Below are 23,457 nucleotides of genomic sequence, written 5' to 3'. Positions count from 1 at the left end.
AGTTTTTTTATATTTTTACCAATTTTCTTAGTTCCACGATTTTAACTGTTCATTTTTTTCTGTCGCTGTCTTATAATTTTGATATCTGGAGTCGGGGTAGAGACTCGAGAAAGTACATTTATGAAAGGGAGTTCACTGCCAGAGACTCTTTGCAGGAGCCATTGCGTTTCCAATTATTTGAAAAATTCTTCCTTCAATAAAAAAAAATAATTACAGAAGTTCAGAGGATCTTGCAAGTTCACACATTTTCTATTTTTTCTATCGATTGCAATCTCCAGCGACTCTGCAGCTCAACGTGCTCGAAAGAATTATTAATTTGTCTCCATTATTTCTGTGCCAGCTTGAAACGAGATGAAATAAATAGATGAATAAAGTAAAATGTCCACTCGTGAATGGAAGAAAAATTGAGTTTTCCCGTTTCAATTGACCCTTGGAGTAGGTAAAATTTCGGCGAATACTTTGATAATAAAAAATCCGTCAAATGTTGGTGCGTCCGGTCTGGTCCGATAAATTCGCGGTGATTTCCGTGTGGAAAAGCGAATGACGAAGCCCCTTAATGCGAGGTCCGAATGAGTTCCATCAGCGCCGTCGATTATTGCGCGACTCGTCAGCGAGAATATTAACGAAGCGTAGTTGAGACGAGTAAAAAGGTGTCGAGAAGCTCGGCGGTATAACACGACGTTAAAGAAGAGCCTCCCTAGCCAACGGACTAGCGATCGTTGAGCAAGGTCAGTGGCATCGGTTATCGACCTTAGCGGCGTTCCCGCCCCCGGCGGGGCGAATATAACAACATCGGAGAGAGGCGCGATCGAAGAAGGCTGCCCAATATTTTATCAGAGCGCGCATCCCTCATCACATTTTTGTACGGCGTGCTAAATGCCGCAGGCATTTGCTCAGCAAATACGTATCGAGTCGTGATAAAGACGGATTTATCTCGCAAGGCCTTTGTCCCTTGTTGGCTCGAGCAGACTAATTCACTCTTCGCTACCTCCGCCTACCATTTCTTATTCTCGTTCAATCACCGGAGAGACAAAAGTGGGGGAAAAAGGTACTAAAAAAAAAATAAAAACGGTGAGGGGTCATCGAAAGTCGTCCTGCAACCGGTTTCGGAGAGTTTCGCGCCTTGTCCGAGGGGAACGCTCGACCACCGGATGGAACCTCTTTGTTTGCCTGGCTCACGAATGCTTTTGTGTCTAGACGCGAACGAAATATAAAGAGTAATATAATGCGATTTCGTGGCGATTCTTCGGACCCTTTTGCCGCTCCGGCGGGGGGAGGGCACCGGCGTACCTGACCTTTGAAACTGCTCACAAAATTGGCCTATTCTCGGTGGACGAAATGAGGGATCGTGAAACGAGAAATTGATCGGTTCTATGGAGCCCGGAGGCTTAAGGTAACTCGCGTACTGCGTGCTACTCAAATGAGTGCTAAATTTTCAAAACGCTTTTAAACCAAGTTCAACGTACCGATTAAACTTATTGTTAGCAGATATGTGTTCAAGTATATTTTATTAACGTGAAAAAATATTTAAAATTATAGTTTTGCAAAACCATCAACTAACAAATGCTAATTTCCATGATGACACATTCTCACAGGTATTTTTCGAAGTATCACCTGCATTTTTTAACCTATTTTATTGCACCAAGTCTCATTTTGTTCGTCAACTGATCCTCTACGAATTAACCACGTAGATTTTCCTTTAAATTCATTTCTTCAGAAATTATGAACGAAAAAGTTTTTTCACTTAATGAACAATTGGTTACAACAGTGAAACGATCAAGTTGAAAAAACAACTACATGGTGGATTTATAGAGGACCAGTTGAGAAAAAAAATGTGACTTGTTGCAATAAAATCGATGAAAAAACGCAGATAATTCTTTGAAAAATACCAGTGAAAATGTGTCAGCGTGGAAATTTGAATTTATCAGTTAATGATTTTGCAAAACTAGCGTTTTTAATATTTTTACATATTAATGAGATACGCTGTAATACGAACACACTAATAATACATTTAATCGGTACGTTAAACTTGGTTTAAAAGCGTTTTAAAAATTTAGCACTCATTTGACTAGCATGCAGTGCAGTGGTTACCTTAAACGAGCTTCGGCAGACGCGGAGGATCCTTTCGTTCATTTCCACTCGACTGGATCGACGGCGAACCTCGGCAACATTCGACGATGTAACATCCTGTCAGCTGACGCTCTGCATTAGTTTTTTCACTTCCAAATTACGGGTGATGACGATTCAGCTTGCGATTAACAGTCCCTCGAACTGGGACTCGAACTTGCAAAAATCGTTGGAGCCATTCGGATCCTGACGAAGTTTATGGACGCTTCAGGACCTCCGAACCCTTCGCAGGACTCGAATAAACCTTTTCGAGGCTCCCCAGTGTCCGAGGACAAGTACATTGACAGCTCTGTTGTTTGATGGCTCGCTAACACTTTTTTTTATCTCTGAATAAAACGATTCGCGATGGTGGCCCCAAAATCAGCATGCTCGTGGTCAACCACGAAGTCCAGGAGTCGTTTCGTGTCTTCAATATTAAACTGGAGACTGGTTAAAAGAATCTCTGTCCATTGATCAACGTTCTAGGAAAAACGCGCTGGTTACACGGGGTCTGAGCGACCCCAGCCGTGTTCAAATGTTTGCCGTGTTGCCAGTATCGCTTCGAACGAGACACCAAAATTCACGATATTAGTTTGAGCCTTTCCGAATAAGAATATCATGGGAAAAAGTTTTTATCCAATTTGAAAAATGTCGAAAAACAAATCAGCAGGGAGGCTATGTTAAAAAAGTCATTTTTCACTAAATAATTGGTTCAATCAGCTTCCTGGGGCGCGAATAATTAATAATCACCAGATTAAAGTTGCGCCGGGGTCATTTTGACCCCTGGTGATCACAGAGCGTTAAAAGCCAAAAGCAATAATGCAGCATTTTAGAAAAATCGGTTTCATTTTTCATCGGCTTAAAACATACTTTGAAGCCTCCAAAATGTGAGACAAAAGGTTTATACCTGGAAACATTCTCATTGAAATTCCCGCCGCCCCGACGCATCGTCGGTCTGCTGGTTTCGGGAAAAACGCTTTTCTCGGATCACGATTTTTCAAAACTCCAACAATTTTCGTCCATTTTATTTCAATTTTTCTCAATGTTCTCAAATTAGCAATTCGAATTGACATTCCTACGAAATTTTCGATAAAATTTATTTCAAAATTATTAGTCGACGATCAAGGGCCCGTTTCCTCTTTGGCAAATGGAGCAAAGCATTGAAACACTTGCCAGTGATTGAAGAATTAGTATTTTTCAAAGCCCCACAAACTTTACAAACTTGCATTGAGTTAATTTTTTTAAGGTTGTTTAAGGAGTAATTTAAGGTTGTTGTGGGGTCAAAACGAAACGATGTGACTGGGATGAAATTTTTTCTGCACGTTCATTATTCATTTACTAATCAACCTGTCAAATTTCAAAACGATCCACAGTACAGTTATTTACAAAAAAAAATCGTAAAGTTTAACTGTTTGGTGTGCTCGTCACATTCTGTTTATGGGAATGTTCCGAACATTTTTCAGTATATTATACATATCTGCCGAGAAAACGATGCCACAGAGTTGAAAAAACAGGTACGGTTATATTGAATATCGGACTAACTTTTGGCGCCTTGAAAATAATCATTTACAGTACCGCTTCAGAGTTATTACTGATTATAATTGCGAATTTTTCCAAAAATTGAGCACACTAAATTTAAGGCTTCGGAATCATGGCAACAGCGTAGACGGCACAAGCGCTCTCTACCTTAGCGACATTTTTTTTCCCGGACAGATGTTCATGAGGTCGAGAAACAAACACTTCGATTTTGAGCATATTATCATGGGTCATTATTTACCTTGTTGCCGGTCCGTCTTGCAATAATTGATCTCTAACAAATTATCGAAAATAATGCCATCAACAAGTAGAAATAATTCCTGCAACCATTACTTTGTCAAAAATGCATATTCTTTTAAATTGATGTGGATTTTTTCTCGAAAAATTACATCAAATACGACGATAATTCGACGACAAACTGTTGGTAATAATTCCCGACGGCTAGTCCTCACAACAACTTTAAGGAGGAAAAATTGGTTCGAGAAAAAATGGTGATAGTTTAATGAAACTTTTGGAATAAATTTTTGGATATATTTTCTGTAGCCTCTCCAATTTTAACCCATTTTATTCAGCCATTTTGTAGTAAATAATTTGAAAACTTTGAATATTCAATGCCAACGCATAGCAAATATCTCCACCGGCCCCATCTTTCCATATTCAAGAGCAAATAAAAAATGGTGATAAGTTAGAAAAAAAGTACTATTCCACAGTTTGGATTTCATACTGCCATTTCTATATATTTCACTTAAATTCCCCCCAAAAATGACGTATTTTTGGGAATTAAGGGGATCACCTCGCGTGACAGCCGAATTTCTTGGGGTTTTTTCGCGATTTTTTTGCAGCGAGGAAAAAAACAGACTTTTGAAATTTGAAGGGTCTTCAAATGATTTTAGTTCAGACGATAGACACTGGCTTTAAAAATCAAAACGCTCTTCAGATTTTTTGACACTGAATCTACCCGAGATATCCGAGTTAATAAAATTCTATTATAGAGTTGAAATACGAATAAATACAGCCTTAAAATTTCAAAAGTCCATGTTTTTTTTCCTCACCGCGAAAAAACTCTAAAAAATCCGGCCGCCACGAGGTAGCCCCCTTAATCCTATATAAACAAAGAAAACAGGGTTTACATAACCTCACTTTACCTGAAGTTGATATACCTTCTCAATTGTACATGAAAAATCGCAGCAATTAGATTGCCTGCTGCACAGAGCCCCTTAAGGAAGGGACGCAACTACTCACCTAGTCATAAAAAAATTTAACTCAAGTAGTACTTAATTTGGCAACGTTGCTTTCGGTCGATATGTGTGCACGTGTTTGCATACATCGCATATGCCGTCGACAGTTCATCAGCTGTGTCAGTAAATTTTCGTTCAATTTAATCGCCAGTCGTCATGCCAAAAAAGATTTCAATTGTATGCGTATCTCAATAATTTGAAAAGTAATTGAGACTATGTTAATATGACGAATATTATTTGAGTTTAAAAATATTCTACGTATGTAAGATAATACGCATGAAAAATAAAATTGTTTTTGAATATGTCATTTATTTATTTATTTATTCTATTGATATTAAATATATTATGTCATGCAAACAAAAAACACAAAATTATAAAAAAAAATATGTAGCAGTCAGCCGGCACGAACCTTTACATACGTTGAAATTTCAAAATGCGCGCTCATAACCTCGAATATGCGACGTTGCAGCACTTCGAGCAAAGGTCCGAAAATTTGCCACGAGTACTTTTTATTGTTCTTATTATTCCTGTCATAAGTCACCTTTCAATATTTTTAAGCCAGATAAATGATTCACGACGCTGAAGTTTCCAACGTTGGAGTCCAACGAAATGAACGAAAAAAACGTTTGTAATTCACCAATTTTTTATTTCACGAATCGTTGATGCAGCTTGAAAAACTACGAATCGCAAATTTGGCAGGGAACAAAATAGGGAAATTACTGGAATTATTGGGGAGTTTCTTTCGATCATTTCGTTGGACTCCAACGTTGGAAACTTCAGCGTCATAATGATTCCAAGTATTTCATCTCTCTGCTGTTTTTAAATTTCGTCTCGATCTATCCATCAATTACGTAGATATGAGGAATAATGTAGCGCTAACTCTGTGATTTCTCATAAGAGGCGATGTTGAATTGCTTTGTAAAGAGATAAGCAAAACTATAAATATTTTGCGTAAAAACCCACCTCGGACCTTGAAAATTTGTATGAGTTTCTTTGATATTATAATCGAACATTCTGCCAAGTTTGGTACTCGTCTGTCCATCAATTCTATTTCCTGCGTTACTTCCTTAAAGACTCGGAGCCTCGCCGAAATTGCGGTGTATCGCTGCTTAAGGATGTACGAGCACTAGACTCGATTTCAGATGGCACTCTAATTTTTTTGTATATTGTAGTCCAAGCTTAATACTTGATCTGTGTGAAATTTCAAGGTCCCTTATCGACTGTTTAATCGAAATATTATTAGTTAAAAAGAACACAATTTTACGTGTCGCCTATAGCCGCAATGGTTTCGAAACTTGTATAACTCAAAATTTGTTCTATTTCTATATCAGATGTCGATAATTAAAAAAATCTATTATGTGAATTGAACCCTCAGGATTCTAACGGTTGGCTAAAAAAGGGGTCAACGGACATCTGAATTAGAAATATAAAGTTAAAGACGACAAATGCTCGCGGAATCTGAGGATTTTATAACTCTGAGAAGTTGTGGCAACGTCGCAAAATTTATATATGTTTACATCTGTACATAACCTAACTTTACTGTCAGAGGCTTACTCCAAATTAAAAAATTGACAATATTTTGATACACAGCATTTCAAGCGATATAAAAACTATGAAGAAATAATTGCATTCATAAAATAACTAAACGTTAGTGTAAAAAAATGTATATAATTTGCGTTTAGAAAATATTTCAATTGGCTCAGAAAGGCGGTTTGCACATTGTGTATACAAAAATTATTTTGAGATAGGCTCTTTTTTTCATTAATAAACGGAAAATGAAAAAATGCACGGAAAAAAAATTTGGGATGGTGTATTTTTGTAAAATAAATTTCATTTCATCAAATGCTTGGTAATATGTGTAAGATTTTTTATTGAGAGGCCTCAAAAGGTATGGGATCGATCGTTTGGAAATAAATTTCCCTTTATCTCTACCGTGAGTGGCGTGAATTTTATGCCGGATCATTTTGTTGACATAATAACTTGAGGTTATGGTACCTCAACGCCCGACGTTGTCAGACGTAAACTTTTCACAATGCACCGCCGAGTCATATTAACAACTCTGCACAAAATCTTTTCCATGATAATATGAACTTGAATATTATTTACCGTTCAAAAATCATTGTAACATTTTTTAATAATATTATGCTACATATAATTGCGTGTGGTAATTTCTTTCAAAAAATATGGTCAAAGACTGTCCATTGACTAGTACGACCCGCTTTAACATCCTTAAAAATATTTTTTATTCACTATTTTTGAGGCTGTCACAGTGGTTTTAGTCCTTAAAAGCAAACTTACTTACCGAATATTTAGCGACAGGAAGGAATCAACTTGAGATGGTTTCCTGGCCACAGATTCGAGAAGAAAATTTCGCATTCGAACAACTACAAAAACCTTCTCAGATGCTTGCAACTCGAGAAAGCGACATCTCCCTCGATCTCACATTTCTACGTGGGTGGTCTCGTACTTGGGGGGTCAGAGACTGAACAATTGCACAGTTATACGAATGCACGCTCGACCGGATGAGTTTAACCGTATCGTTTTACATTCGAGTGTCTCCGTAGTATTCAGAGTTTCATTGCCAGACGATGAACGGACGCTTTCAATGCTTTTCGGTCAAATTCACCGCGCGAGTAATCGAAGATTTTTGTCGATTTTTGTAGTTTCACTTTTTCCTGTTTCTCGATTTTTTATGACACTGAAGTTTGCAACGTTGGAGTCCAACGAAATGGTCTTAAAAAACTCTCCAATAATTCCAGTAATTCTCCAATTCTGTTACCCGTCTAATTTGCAACTCGTAGATTTTCAGTCTGCACCAACGATTCGTGAAATAAAAAATTGGTGAATTAGAAATGTTATTTTCGTCCGACTCGAACGTTACAAACTGCAGCGTCGTGATTTTTTCAAGGAGGAACATCAGCTTCGCATAAAGCGAGGTTATGTAAATACGAATTTCATTTTATCTAAATTATCTAGGTTATGTAAACCCTGTTTGCTTTCTTTATACGGGAATAACCCCCAAAAATACGTCATTTTAGGGTGGAATTTACGTTCTTTTGAATTCAAACTGTGGAATAGTATTTTTTTTCTAACCTGTCACAATTTTTTATTTGATTTTGAGTATGAAAAGATGGTAACTGTGAAGTTATTTCCTATGCCTAGGTGTTGAATATTCGAAGTTTGGAAATGATTTACTAAAAAATGGCCGAATGAAATGGATTAAAAATTGGAAAGGCTATAGAAAATATATCCAAAAATGTATTCTAAAAGTTTCATTAAGCTATCACCACTTTTCTCAAGCTGACGTTCCTCCTTAACCACTTTTGACAGAGCGGATAGCGAATTTTCAAAAAAAAAATGTCAGTTTCCCCAAGCTACTAGGGAAAATGGGGACGATAATGTTTCCACGACTCAAAAACACTAGAAAAATGTCCCCAGAATTTCGATGAAATTTTCAGTGAGTTTTTTCTGTCGATAAAGTGGAAATAAAATCGTGTTTGTTCATCAGATCCAAATCGTTGATTCGGATCAAGGATATTTGTGAATTTTCAATTTTTCTTTTTGGTTGCTGCCAGAAATTGACATTTTTCGATAAATTTTCGTTCGTTGGTGATATAATAAAAAATCATTTTGCTCAAAAGTGCCGACTTTGGCTCACTTCAGGGCGGCTCAAAGGTACAAACTCGGATCTAACCTCAAACGACCATCGTTAGATTTTGAGCGACGATTTTTCAAATTTTTAATCATTCAACCACTTTTTTGACAGTCAAATTTCGGGGAGCGAAAAAAATCCTTCGAGGAATGACAAAAGTTGAACTTTTTAGCAGCCCATAAAATGAAAAATATTTTGAAACATAAAAAGCGTCGACGAGAATCGTAACAAAAAGGCACTACAAATTTTCTCGTTGCATCTGTAGAGACGCGCGTGTTATTAGTTACACAATCGAGTGCAATCTAGCGACGAGGAACGACCTCGCTAGCAATAAACTGAAACGCGTAGTTGCGATCGTTTTTTTTCATTTTCTTCTTCTCTTCATCTGCCTCATTTAAATATTGTTTTTTCAAGTTCAAATCACATTTGTTATCAACATTTTCGAATTTCCGTCCGTATTTTTTCTCCACGTTGTTTCAAATGTCAATATCTACACGCGCCAAGTTTGAGGTTGGAATCCGCGGCTTTTATTTATTCTTTTATCGCTCGTTTCTCAAACACGACTCGCGCACAAAAGAGCCAAACAATCGAGACAAGTGGAATCGATCGATTCGCCGGTGGCACGTTGGTCTGGTTCGAGCACACAAATGATATTTCGAGAAAAAAAAACAGCAACACTGTCCATAGGATAGGAAAGAAGATGAAAACAAGAAAAAAATGCTTCATTATTCGCTGGTTACAAATAAAACGCTCTACTACGATCCGGCAGCGTGAATGTTTCATGTTTATGTTTTTCGACATCCGCCATTTTGAATAGCCGACTAACCTCAATCTCGGACGACATCAGCACGAATTATTCCATTGGACAATAAATTATTATTCATTTATACATTTTTTCTCAATGAACGAGTCATTCCGACGGACATATCCGAAGTTATGAGGATTCTAGAAAAAGGAGAAGCGATCAAGGTCACAGAAATGCCTCGTGGAACGATGAAAATTTCGATTTCCTCAGTTTTTCATGACACGCACGTTTCGATACGCGTGCGTCACCTTTTTTCTGAGTTCGGCCACGTTCAAGGGATTTCCAACAGAAAATTGCTTCGGAATGAAGAAATAAATTTAAAAAATCATCCTGAAAATCATTTTTCATTCTCGTATTTCGGCAATATTGGGAATAAGAGTCAGCGTTTTTTTCATTTTTCATCGTCGCTCGCGTCGTCGAGGCGTCCATGCCTCGCGCGCGCGTTGGGTTCGTCGTCCGCTGAACCTCGTCGCGCATCATCGTCATATACTTTTTCGAGGCCCATATATAGTTATATTAAGCACGGAGGACAAAGGATCGGCCCAAGGAGCCTTAAAAATTCAATTTCCCGTTAAAACAAACTAGCTCGGCCTATTTATTAAAACACGAACACGCGAACGATGATCGTCCAACAAGTAGATGCGGGCTTCCATATTAAGGCTATTTGTCAAACGTTGCAGAGAAGAATCAAGAGATAAAAACGCAACGAGGATCATAAATACTAATCCCAGGCGTTATTTCAACGTTTAAAACACTCACCTGAATCGCCATACACATTGAATACTGCAGATACGTTTGGGCGTTCGTCGTTAAAAAAAGACGAGTTACTCCTTTCGACCTCTGTTTTTTCTTCGCGCACCGAGAGATTTATATTTCTCGATAGATCGCCGCGTAGGTGTGATCCTCAGGATCAACTCAACGCACATACACAAGAAGACACTTTCAGATGTGCACTCGCCACGCTACGTAACCGCGTTCTCAAATTGTATGTGTAAAATATCTGTGTATACGCTTTTTTCTATGTTTTTTGTGGTTGAGTAGTGTATATGCGAGTTTTTGAGTCCGAGGGGAAAAGCGGAACAGGGCGCGAGATAAATTTGACACCTCTGTACACCACCAGAGCCCGTCGACAACTGACTTCTACTCGGCTACAGTGCTGCCAGCCACACATTTTAGTACGCTGTACACCCAGGTTCACGAGAAACTGCTTGATTCTCCAGCCCCTCCAGCCACATTCGAGCATCCCCCTTTCAATTCTCTAATTTTCGTGATACATCATCGATGTGGTTTTTTCTCAATCGAACGATTCAATCGAATTTTCGTTTTATCGAATGATCATTATTTATGCCATTGAAATTCGATTGAAATTTATTTTTCTCGATCATTAAATTGCCAACGTAGTTTTTGTTACCGACTGTAGGCGGCGAACGTTTTACCGACGGATCTTCTGCGTGTTTCGATGCTGGCAGAGGCTGTTTTGTCCGAATTTTTACACGAGAACACCACGGGAGAGAAAAAAATCGCGAATTCGGATTTTGAGTTTAATAAAAGCGTCGAAATTTTTTACTAGAACAGATGGTTAATTCAACAATAAATTAAACAAATACAAAGAAATTTGTGAATTGTTCTTAAAATCGATTAATTCAACGGTAGATGGCGTGAGTTCTATATTCCTCATGGAAATTTATTTTTCTCCCACCCTTTTTTTTTTTATTACGTTTTGTTTCTTTCTGTATACAATCGAGTGTTTCCACGCCCTTACTTCTGTCAAAAGCTTGCCGAGCTTGCCCACATCATCAGTCGCTTGCGAGTATGCGACTGAATAGATGTATGTTGTTTAATTGAGGAGCTGCGAGCATATACTTTTCTAAAACACACGTCAATTGTCGTGTACGTAACTCTGCACCAGTTGCCAACTCGTGCATTATTGATTTTTCACTCTTGTTTGAAAAATAAAAATGACTCATTCTTGCATCGAGAGTTGTAATATGGAAAGTAGCATTTCGCCCTTTTACCTACATTAAAAATTCAATACTTTCTAAACTTTAATGTGGTGTTAATATCGAAGAGAAAATAATATAAAGAAAGAAACAAGACCTCATCCTTTGTTCATTTTATCAAGTGAAAAGTTACGTGCACAAAAAGTGAAGTGTTTTTACGACATGCAGCAGATGAAGAACTAGTCAAAAATGTTTTGGTCCAATTTTTTTGATCCCCATTTTCTTAATTAAAGGTGAGTTAACTGTTTCTTTTTTACACCATCAAAATGTTGGCTTTGACGTTTCCATAGGAACGTAAACTGTCACTGTCATCGTGAATATTCTTTTGTATTGTTCAATTTTCACGATTTTCTTATGTCACTCATTTCCTGCTATTGTCCTCAATTTATGAGTTCTCAGAATCTTAGAATTTTTGATTTATTTTTCATAATATTCTTCTCGTTCACAGTATTCTTCTATTTCTAATATCCATGATAGTTTTTATGTTAAAAAAAATAATTGTGAGTGACAGTCACCAACTTTTCATTGTCTTTTATTTTTATTTATATAGTTTCAACGCCAATAGCAATAATCGACTTGTGCTAGGAAAACTGGATAGTGAAAAAAAACATTCTTTAATTTTATTTTTGAGAGTTTTTGAATAATTCATCAACTGCACAAATTATGAAATATTTTTTATTGTTATCATAAAATTAGATGACAACAGATTCTGAATGTTTCAAATTTTTGTACGTTTCAAAACTATTCATTAATGAGGTAAATATATTCAGTTGATTCTTTGAAGGAATTTCTACTACAAAGTTTTCATTTTTTTTATTGACAGGTAGAAAATTCAGCGTGGAATATTCCTCGTATGCAATGATACTTAGTATTCATAGATAATTCTCTTAATTTTTTTATGACAGAGAAAACGGTGTGTGATAAAATTTTATTTTCTGATTTACAAAATAAAAAAAACTTGAGAAAATATGCCATAGAAAATTTTTATTAAATTGAAACAAAGGATCTTTTCATGAGTGACACAGTGGATTGATAAGAAATATTTCAACCTGATTCTTGCCATGTTTGTTATCAGTGTACTTTGAAAATGAAAAAACAGATTGAAACTACAGCGGCTTGACAATCTAACATATTTTTTGCAGATTTGAAGAGGCTTTCCCAACAACCTTATCAATCATCATTGAAGGTCAAAAGTTTTTCTCGATAAACAAGGAAATTCAGGAAGGAAAAAAAAATGGCTGAATATTTCCGAATATTCAAGCTTCTTATGAAGAAAAATATGATTGTTAGGAAGAAACACTGGAAAATGTCATTGTTTGTTGAAATAATGATACCACTCTTACTCTTCCTCCTTGGACAAATCGTCAGAGCTTCGTCCGGCTCTGATCCTGTCAAAATCCAGTCTAACACTTACCACCAGATTGATTATCCAAACCGTTATCAGATCAATTTTGACAACTTTCAAATACGCTACACCCCCGTAAATCCATTGACTACTAAACTGATGAATGATACAGTCACGTGCATGGAGATAAAGAAAAGCCGTAATAACTTAAATATTTTTTATTGACTAAATCGCTTGTAAAAGTTAGTGAATCGCCATCTGAAAATATGCGAATCATTCATTTTGGTCAGAAAATCCTAAAATATCAATTTCGATTTATTTTTTTTTTAATATCTGAGAGATTCGCTATCTTTTACAAATTTAAAAACTGATGGAGACTATAAATTTTATTTAAATATGACAGAACTCATTGGTACAAAAAGCGAGGAGTCGATGCTAGCAGAATTCTCGAACGTCAAATCAAACTACCCGTTCATGGAATGCCTCGGCGTCGTTTTCGAGGCTGTGGATGATTCTACTATGCCGAAAGACTTTCGTTACAAACTTCGAACTTCGACCGGGCTGCCGAAAGAACTTTTTGAGGAGGAGGAAAACGGCGATGGAGCTGAATTATACTTTGCTGAGACTGCGTTGACACGGACTCAAACTTGTCTTGATCAAGCTTTGATTAAAGAGGCTGCAAATCTGTCTTCCGTTCCAGTAGAAGTATGAGATTTCTTAACGAAAGTAATGGAAATCCAAAGAAATTGAATCTAAAGGAATTCTTGAATCAATCGATGAGCTAAACAAGATCTTTCATTCAACATTTTTTTTCTCAGTTCTCGATCCAGCAAATGCCTTACCCACCGTACGTTTACGTGGACAAGGCGACGATTCTTGCAGGTCAAGCATTTGGGGAACTGGCGAGATTCGCTTTCCTGGTAGTCCTATGTGTCGAAGTAACTTATCCGAGTAACGAGAAGTATATCGGGATAAATGTGAGTCACGATAAAATTGAGATAAATCACCAAGTACGATAAGCTTTTGTTTCGACAGGCGGAAAAACCCATTCGGCATAGCAATCGCATTTTTCCATGTTTCTTATCGAATACAATAACTAAATCTCGAGTCATGAAATCCGATTATCACGTTAGATAAAATCCGATGACGATTTTCCAAATAACTCCATCAAATTTTCTTCGACTCACCCTCATAAAATTGATTGCTCAGAAAAAAAATAAAATTTTATGTACCATAAATAATGAATTTTTTGAAGTAAAACTTTTTTCACGACTCTTTATTTTTCTTTTTTACAGATTTTGATGTCGGTTAACGGCGTGAAAAATCATCAGAATTTGTTCAGTTGGCTCATCAGCGGCGTATTATTCAGCACGGTCTATCTGAGTCCTATAATCGTCATGCTAAAATATGATATTCTACCCAACATAGTGCCGTATTTAATTTATGGCAACAGCTTCATAATATGGCTCGTCCTCACGGTGCACGCGTGCCACGTAATCGCATTTGGCATGCACGTGACGGCTTATCTGTGGAAACGTGCGTTATCGATTGATTGTTATCCCTATTATGTTGTTATGAATTTTGTGTAAAAGCATTTGATTGTCACTGAAAATATTGATTTCGATTAAATTCTCGATTTTTCTCATTCAGAGATCTTCTGTCGACTAGAATTATCATTTTTATCATTGAATCAATCATTTCCGATCAGATTAATCTTCTCGTCAGCGAAAATATTTACTTTCTTTGAGATTAATGGCTTTTCTGCTCCCAATAGTTTTTCTCCATCAAAATGATTGATTTTTATTTGAAATTGTTATTGCGGGTTGGAATTATTATTGCTGTTGGAAAAAAAACAAATATTATTTACGTGGGTGCTGATAAAAATAAGTTTTCTGTTAACATTTTTTGTATGATTTTATTATTCTTTGCCCACAGCCTCTCATGGAGTATTTGCCTCTTTCATGGTGACGATGTTGATGGACATAATCAACAAATACGCAACCGGACAACAAATTCGACACTTGCTCATATATTTGGGGATTTTGTCCCCGAATTTTTTGCTGAGTAGAATTTTCAATGAAATCAATTCGTACGAAACGAGGCGTGAGTGAATTTGCCATTTTCTCATTTTCATACTCGATTTTCTCCTTTTTATCATTTTTGCTTGTCCTGTTCAGTGATCGGCGTTCAATGGAGCAACCTTTTTTCTACGGGCGATTTAGCCGCGCCTGGCGAAAGCTGCATCGGCGTCATGGTCCTGTTCTCACTCATCGGCACCGTCGTTCATTTTTTTATGGCGATTTACGTCTATTCCGTTCGACCAGGAAAATACGGAGTCGCCCAGAGTCCGCTGTTTTTCCTGAAGGTTCGATTCTTCACTTCCTTCGAACAGCTCGCTTAAATTGACTGAAAAAAATCATGGTTCAAAGGTGTAAACAAATGTTTCCAGAAGAGCAACAAAGTTTTTCACGACGTGGAAGTCACAGAGCTCGATTACGATCGCGAGGATCGCAAGGAATTCGAAAAAGTGCCAGCAGGCACGCTCACCCCGGGTATTCAAATACGACAATTGAAAAAAACTTACGTCACCAATTGGCTGCGTGGAACCAAAGTCCAAGCTCTGCGAGGCATTGATGTCGATTTTTATAAAGGCCAAATAACCGCTCTGCTCGGCCACAACGGCGCAGGAAAAACTACCATGATGTCCATCCTCTCAGGCCTCACGAGCTCCACCGAAGGAATGGTTTTTGTCAATGGACAAAACGTTCAATACGAATTGGACGCTGTGAGACGAAATTTGGGACTTTGCCCTCAAGAAAATATGGTTTTTCCTGATCTGACTGTCTACGAACAAGTCCTATTTTTCGGCATGGTACGTCCAAGTCATCCATTCGTCGAACATCGATTGTTGAATTATCGATTCTTTCCTTTTTTCGTAATTAAGACAAAATTCGTGAATTTTTCTCAGTTGAAAGCGAAAAACAAAACGAAGAAACAACTGGACGAGGAAGTTGACATACTTTTGAGCAAAGTTAATTTATCGGATAAGAAAAATTCGATAGCGAGGCAATTGTCCGGCGGACAAAAACGCCGAATGTGCTTAGCGATGGCAGTCATCGGCGACGCTAGTGTCAGTAGACCAATAATTCGATGAATCAATAAAATTTTGTTGATCCTAACGATCAAATTGACAATTATCACTTTACAAAATAATTTCTGACAAATTTTCTTGTTTAGGTGTTGATCCTCGACGAGCCAACCTCCGGGATGGATGCCGAGAGCAAACGGGAGGTCTGGGACATCATTTTGGTAATGGCAGCTGAATTTTATGGATAAGGAAAGCAGAAAAGAGAAAAATAGCGGGAAAAAGTTACCGGAAAATGTGGAAAATCGATTTTTTTCTAAATTCATTCGTTTTTATCGCACATTAGAAACTTCGTGGCGACACAACGATCCTCATAAGCACTCACGACATGGAGGAAGCCGATATTCTGGGAGACCGAGTCGCGATTATTCATTCCGGAAAGATGCGAAGTTATGGGACTTCGATGTTCCTTAAAAAACTTTACGGTAAAAATGTTCATTCGAGTTTCCATAAAAAAGGAAAGATTTCGAGCAGAAAAATACGAAGAAACTTTTTTTAACTTTTTCAGCTGAAAAAGAGAGAGTGAAACTCAGAAGTTTTCTCTCATTTTCTCATTTGGTGAATTTCTATTTTCTCAGGCGACGGGCAAGTCGAAGTGACGTTATCGATCGAGCCGAATTGCGATCCCCGAAAAATAATCAACGAAATTGGTCTGAACGCCCAGCTCCTGAGCCAAGACGAGGGTCAAGTCGTGCTCGCGATTCCTTTGGCCGAGAATTTGCCCACAGCTCTCGACAATTTGGAGCGACAAAAGAGAAAACTCGGAGTAACGGGGCTGAGCGTCTCGATAATTACGCTGGAACAAGTTTTCCTGAGGTTTGTCGCGTCCCCATTATTCTCGTGAATTTTCCTCAGCGAGTTTCTTCACTCGACAATCGATAAGTGGATTTTTCGATATTTCAGAGTCACGAGGGAGCACGGAGACGAGACTGACTCTTCGAACACTCCAGCGAAATTGTTCTCAAAGATTCTTGGCTTTGCTTACTTTTTCCAAACGACTCGTGCATACATTGCCAAAAAAATAGCATTCACGAGCAAAAATCCATGGAACTTTTTCTTCAGTGTAAAGATAAATTTGAGTAAATTCACCAAAAATCCATTTCAATTCAGCTTTCTCAATGTCTCTCCCTTTTTTACAGACCATTTTGCCCTGTATCGCAGCACTCATCATGATCCTCGACCACGGTGGAAAAACTCCCAGTCGAAAGCCCGTGTCTGCTAGCCTCGATGCTTACTCGAATGCTCACACTTTGTGCTACACGAAAAATCAGACATTCGCTGATAAGTATGCGATCAGTGCTCGATCCTTTGGGGCTTCTTCGAAGTACATTGGATCCAATAATTCTCTAACTGACGGTATGGAGTGCTGGAACGCAGATCGCTCACTTTTTTCCATAATTTTCCATGATTTTTCGTAATTTCACGAAATCGAGTCCCGAAAAACCGAGAATTATTTGAAAATCTTCGAAATTCCGAATATTTCTAAGCTTCTTTACACTTTTTTTTTGCCAGCTCTGCTGTCCGAAGCGTTGGAAGATTTGGGCACGTACCGGAACAAGTTAATCGTCTCATCGGAGTTCAACGACACGGAGGAAAAGCCCGGAGAATCGTCGATGCTTAAGGCCAATGGTTTTTACTCGGGAACCGCATATTTTGGGATTCCTGTGACCCTGAACATGCTTGCGAATACGGTATTGAAGGTTCTCACCGGAGACGAGCATTACAGGATAAAATTGTGGCTTCAAGAGCTCCCGGATTCGTTTGCCATGCAAATGTACCAATCGACAGCAAACAGCTTCACACTCTCAATGGCTCTTTTCGTTTTCCTCGCCCCTGCTGTCGCCCTCTACGTCACACATCCGTTGCAGGAAAATTTATCAAGCGTCAAACACTTGCAGTTCATGACCGGAGCCTCCAGCTTTTCTTATTGGCTTTCGATGTACATTTTCGATATGATCCAATACACCGTTTCGATTATTCTTCTCATCAGCACTTTCGTCATCGCTGATGTCTCCTTCGGTACCAAATATTACCATGCCACTGAAATAAGTAAGGAAGAATACCATTTTTATCATTACGAGCAATTCGAATGGAAAAAAAATCGTTTTATTCCTCAAATTATTGGGCATTTTCTAATGAATTCGAGAGGAAACGATTCTCGTGAAATGAATTTACTTAATTTATAAAATTATGAAAATAACTTTCGAGTCAAGAAATTTGCGAATCGATCGTATTCGCAAATTAATTTGACAATTGATTTATTGAACGATGAATTTGCTCGTGACTTTGAAATGTTTTTTGTCACTTTCGATCGTTTCGTGATTAAAAAATTGTCTGTTGCAGTGATATTTTTCTTGATTCTATTCATGTTTGGTGCCAGCGTTTTGCCACTCGTTTATTTGATGAGTTTTACGAAAAAATCGATGAACACCTGCACCATTCTGCTGAGCATAACGCCGTTGATTCTGAGTGAGTTTTATTCTGGATGGTCAAACATTTTTGGGGGTGAAAAAATGAAATGGAATTTAGACGAATGCAGTTTTTTATAATGGAAAAATGGTTTTGTATGCTTTTTTGCTGACATTGGACTCTCATTTTTTCAGGTTTCATAGACTTTCTTCTCTGGGGCTTGACCGGAACAGTGAAAAGCAAAATTTACGATGTATTTCGGGACATTCAGAGCCGCGTTTTTCTTCTTATTCCACACATGAGCTTCATCTACGGCCACGTTTCCTTCTTCGAAGTCGTTGCACAAAATTCTCAGTGCCGCCGAATGCCATCGAGGCAGCTCGAGGTCATATGCCAATATGTCGAAACAAATCCATGCTGCTGTAAGAATTGAAATTTTTCATTTTCGTTTCAATGCTCTTTGCAGTGTTGCAAGAATCCCGAAATCAGGAAACTTCGAATTACAATTTTTTCACGCAACAAAATTTTGCGTTCGACCATTTTTTCAATTTTTCAATCAATTGTTTATCGAATATTGCCAAACTGCGATTTTCAATTATTTTCGAGGTCGTTCCTGAGCCTGGTTGCAGCGAATCTGATCGATTGAAGAATTTTCATGAAATATTTTTCATTATTTTTCAGCTCTGGACTGCCACAATGGCATTTGTCAAAAATCGTTGCCGTATTTCGTCGAGAATCCGGATTTTACGAGCCTCGGGCAAAGTCTAATTTGGATGGCTTGCTCGGCAATTTTGTTTTCCGCATTAATTTTCGTCCTGGAAAAGCGTTGGTTCGAGAGGCTCTATTCGTACGTGCAAAAACGACGTGGGACCATGGAAACTGCTTCTGGGACGGACGAGCTCGTGAGGCAAGAGGCTGAACTGGTGGCCTCGGAAGTTTTGAATTTCATGTTGAGAAGTTAGTGATTTTATCCAAAATTTTAACTCAAATTTCCAAAATACGAAAACCCTGCCAAGAATCATACTTCTGAGCCTGAATTCCGGGGGAAAAAGCCCCTGAAAATCGGAATTTTTACTCTCGAGAAAAAGATCAAATTTGAAAACGAACAAATTTTTTTTGGCAATTCGACCAGAAGTGAAAAAAATTGGAATTTTTCTCCCAGGAAAAGACCAGCCGGCGGTGACGACAGAAAACATTTTCCACGTTCACAAGCTGAGCAAAAGTTATGGAAATGTGAATGCTGTACGAGGAATAAGTTTCCGTGTCAAGCAGTTCGAATGCTTTGGACTTCTCGGCGTAAACGGAGCGGGCAAAAGTACAACATTCAGAATGTTGACGGGGGAAGAAATTCCTCGTAGTGGATCGATTTATCTCAAGGAATTCAACATCGAAACGGAAAGATCCAAGGCAAGTTAACTCGAAAATTCTGATTTAGAAAAAAAAGTAAATTTTTATGAAAAATTTTCATAAATATTTTTTTTTATAAAATCTTTATAAAATTTTCAAAAATTAAAAAAAAGAATTTATGAAAAATATGAAAAAATTTATGAAAAGAAAAAATAAATAAATATTTATGAAAAAGCACTTTTTCCATGATTTTTTTTTTTTTTCATTTTCTCGTTTTTCTTTCAATGAAAAATGGTTCAATACTCTTCATCAGTTTTTGATCGAACTTTTTATTCATTTTTTCTCAGTATCTCGGTCAAATGGGCTACTGTCCTCAGCACGATGCCATCCTCGAGGCCCTCAATGCCTGGGACCACCTTTATTTGTTTGCGAGGCTTCGTGGCATCCCAAAGAACGAAATAAAAGCAGCGGTCGAGAAGTGGGTTCACAAATTGAGTGAGTGGCTCGAAAAATCTTGAATTTTGGAAAAAACGTTTGAAAAAGTAGCAAATCCTCGACGATTTTCTCCTTTTTTTGTAGATCTTCAAAAATGTGCGTCACAACCGAGCGGAACTTACAGCGGCGGAAACAAACGTCGCCTGAATATCGCGATGGCACTAATCGGAAATCCGACGTTGGTTCTGATGGACGAACCGACCACAGGCGTCGATCCAGCCGCGAGGAGGTCGCTCTGGAACACCCTGAAAACCTGCCAGGAAGCGGGACAGTCGATCATTCTGACGTCACACAGGTAAAATCGAAAACAATTTGGAAGTTTCACGTTTTTGAGCATTTTCTCAGTCAATTGCCACCACTTTTGCTATCACGAAAATTTTCATTCGCGAGCGACATTGAAGAAATTCGATATTTTTTAATTTTTACCTCAAAAATGTCCTATTTATGTTTCTCAACAAAAATTTGACTCCAGTTTTAATAGAAAAATTGAAGTTTTTAATTGTAATTGAAAAATCAAGTTTTTTTGACATTCGTGGTTTTCTAGATTTCTTAATTAAAAACGTGAAGAAATAACGAGCTTTATCGTAATTTCGTTTTCAGCATGGAAGAGTGCGAAGTTTTGTGCAACCGGCTTGTCATAATGGTCAAAGGTCAGTTGGTCTGTGTGGGAGCCAGCCAAGAATTGAAGCAGCGTTTCGGCGCTGGTTACAATATCCACGTGAAACTCAATCCCGGAAGTGAAGCGACTGACCTCGAGAGAATAAAGCGTCGAATAGAGACGACCCTCGTTTGCAAGCTCATCGACGAAAACACGGTACGTGAATTCTCGATTCTCAGCTTTCGAAGGAATTTCGAAAATTTATTGTCCCGGAATTCGTCCGAAAAACGAAAAAAAAAAAAATTTTTAATTAAATTTCCTTTCGGACTTAAAAACTGATGGAATTTTCAACGAATTTTTCTCATTCAAGGGTTTCATCGGTTATCACGTGACGGACTCTGACGCGACATGGACGATTATGTATTCGATGATGAATCAGTTGAAAACCGACTATTCATGCATCGAAGATTTTGCAGTATTATCATCGACGCTCGAGCAATTGTTTATTCAGTTTGCTCGAGCTCCGAACGAAGACGACGAGGCTGATCAAGCGAACGGCATTCCAAAGCGTCGGTGGTGGCAGAGAAAACAGACTCGGGGATCGCGAGTATAAAAAGGAGGAGAAAAATCAAATTTTCGAAACTGTTCGGCCCTTAATTCACGTTTTTTTAAATTATTATTTATTTATTTATTTTTAAGATATTCATTATTTTTCTAAGCTTCATTTTCACGCAGGTTTGTGAAAATACAATGAAAAGTCAAAGTATTTATTGGATTATTTAAAAATGAAAATATTGTTAAGTTTTTTGTTTTTTAAGGGCCTGAAAGAGATTTATTACGCTTAAGATGTGAGGAAAGATAATATTTTTGACGAGTCCTAACTCTCTTTTAATACGTTCTCAAAATTATTCATTTAAATTGAATAAAAATATTGTGTAGTTGCGAATTATTGAAATTTCGAATGTATTTTCATCGTTTGCTGCAACAAATGATCGTACTATTGTAAAATTTCGTAGAAAGCAGAGGAAGCGACGTATTTCGCTTAGTTCAGGACGTAATCTCGAGTCCAAAAGTTGTTTTTTCGATCAGATTTTATTCTGGCTTATCATCATCATGAAAATTCGAAAATTCGTGTCCTTTCGTGACGCGTACTGCCGAAACTTTGGGAGTAAGCGTGAAAACTCATAGGACCACTTTTGTAGAGCAGAGAATTTTCTACCAAAAAGGTCCCGACGACTTTTCCTTATTTCCAGTAGTTCAGTCCCAAGAGTGGTTCGAAGAAAAAACCTCTCAAACGTCCTGAGTTTTTAGAAGTTTTTCTTCGATTCACTCTCAGAACTAGACTATCGGAGATAGAAAAACGTTTCCTGAGACTTTTTTGTAGGAAATTTTCCGCTCTTCAAAATTGGTCCCTTGGAATTTTGTCGTATCGCTAACCGTTTCGTCAGGACACGTCCTCAAACAACTTCGACTCTGAAAAATGATGATTTTCCAGAAATTATGAATATTTGTATAAAGAATGTACATTTAATGTTCATTATTTTGTTATTCGTATAAGCACTTGTGTTCACAGTCATAAAATAATACGGGCCGAGCGACTTTAGCCTCCGATAAATGGGCTTTTCTATTTTTCATGTCTATAAGCGAAAACAAGACTAAAATATTCTTAAAAATTGCCAAAAATAAAATACTGCGACTCTCTAGATACGAAAAAGTTATAATGGCAGAGCCTCGCCACATTTGAGATTCTTTGGAACAAAAAAACAAATTTTCTAGTAAAATAGAAATTCGAAGTAGATATTTGAGAAAAATATAAACAAAAATAACTTGAAAAATAAGTTTCTCGATTTTCGAGGCAAAAATATTCTAATTACTCGATTAGAGAGATGAAAAATTACATTTTTTCGGGTCTGCCCGAAGGAGGATTTTCAATTGCTGATTTTCTGAACAGATGAAAAAAAGTGGAGCGACCACTTTTCCGTCTCTCATGCGAGCGTCCAAAAAGATTTTCAAAATTTCATTTTTTAAGGACCAGAGACGTCCAGTGCCTGTCAAAACCCAATAACGATTATAATCAATTGTGAAACTAAAAAGAAACGAGTTTGTTAGCCTTAAAGCGAAACGCAGTCAATATTGAAATATTTTTTACTGTGATAAAGCGCTGGGAAATGCATATTTTTGTTTTCCAACCGCTTGAACCTACTTCGAGCTCGAGACGATCAAATGAAAGGAATAAAATAGAAAAAAAAAACTGCATCGAGCCTTTGCGAGGTTTTCCGCGCGCGCCTTATCGAGTTATTAATCGCTAAAGATAAAAAAAAACGAAAGTCACAAATTTACGATAATTATATATTTTCTATTATACATTTTTGTCTATTCTAATACGAGACTCGAAAGCTGCACTATTTTGAAAAAATATTGAATTTATTGATGAAAAAGTTGAATTTATTGGAATTGACCCGATCGATAAAATTCCTACCAGGAAAAATTTTCCAGTTATGTGATCTGGAAAACCGATTTGTAACGTCGATTCCTACGCTACCATAAAAACCTCAAGTCAAACGAAGCTTTTCGATTATTGTATAAACGCGAAAATTCCTAAAACACGAAAAAACAAAAAACGAAAAAAAAAAAAAATATTTTTTTTTTCAGACTGTAACTTCGAATCGCGGAATTATTCGCTGGCGATTTTTCCGGGCTTTTTTACTCCAGCTTTAAAGAGATCGTGTGAAAATCGATATACAAAAATACTGAATAAATGAATGTGGAAAAATTGCTGAA

At 37.5% G+C, this 23,457-nt stretch overlaps 2 protein-coding genes across 2 annotated transcripts in view; one reads left to right on the top strand and one right to left on the bottom strand.

Moving 5' to 3' along the window:
* Positions 1-10,461, bottom strand: part of PRL-1 (PRL-1 phosphatase) — a 28,923-nt gene extending 18,462 nt beyond the window's left edge. The window contains exon 1 of the mRNA XM_043431911.1: positions 10,097-10,461. The gene's annotated coding sequence lies outside the window, so the exon portion shown is untranslated. The remainder of the gene's footprint in view (positions 1-10,096) is intronic.
* A 655-nt stretch (positions 10,462-11,116) lies between these two features.
* On the top strand, positions 11,117-23,451 carry LOC122417994 (phospholipid-transporting ATPase ABCA1-like). The gene is made up of 23 exons (XM_043431962.1): positions 11,117-11,570; positions 12,480-12,881; positions 13,086-13,387; positions 13,501-13,659; positions 13,978-14,218; positions 14,618-14,785; positions 14,860-15,047; positions 15,132-15,554; positions 15,651-15,812; positions 15,920-15,991; positions 16,114-16,252; positions 16,406-16,643; positions 16,731-16,890; positions 16,967-17,183; positions 17,340-17,876; positions 18,171-18,296; positions 18,431-18,658; positions 18,918-19,193; positions 19,399-19,643; positions 19,931-20,078; positions 20,163-20,373; positions 20,679-20,892; positions 21,047-23,451. The coding sequence occupies exons 2-23, from the start codon at positions 12,572-12,574 to the stop codon at positions 21,287-21,289; spliced, it is 5,007 nt and encodes a 1,668-aa protein (XP_043287897.1). The 5' UTR covers positions 11,117-11,570; positions 12,480-12,571; the 3' UTR covers positions 21,290-23,451.
* The last annotated feature ends 6 nt before the right edge of the window (positions 23,452-23,457 follow it).

The sequence above is a fragment of the Venturia canescens genome, chromosome 11 (assembly GCF_019457755.1).
Source record: "Venturia canescens isolate UGA chromosome 11, ASM1945775v1, whole genome shotgun sequence".
In the NCBI taxonomy this organism is placed as follows: Eukaryota; Metazoa; Arthropoda; class Insecta; order Hymenoptera; family Ichneumonidae; genus Venturia; species Venturia canescens.
This window is presented reverse-complemented; position numbering and strand designations above follow the sequence as displayed.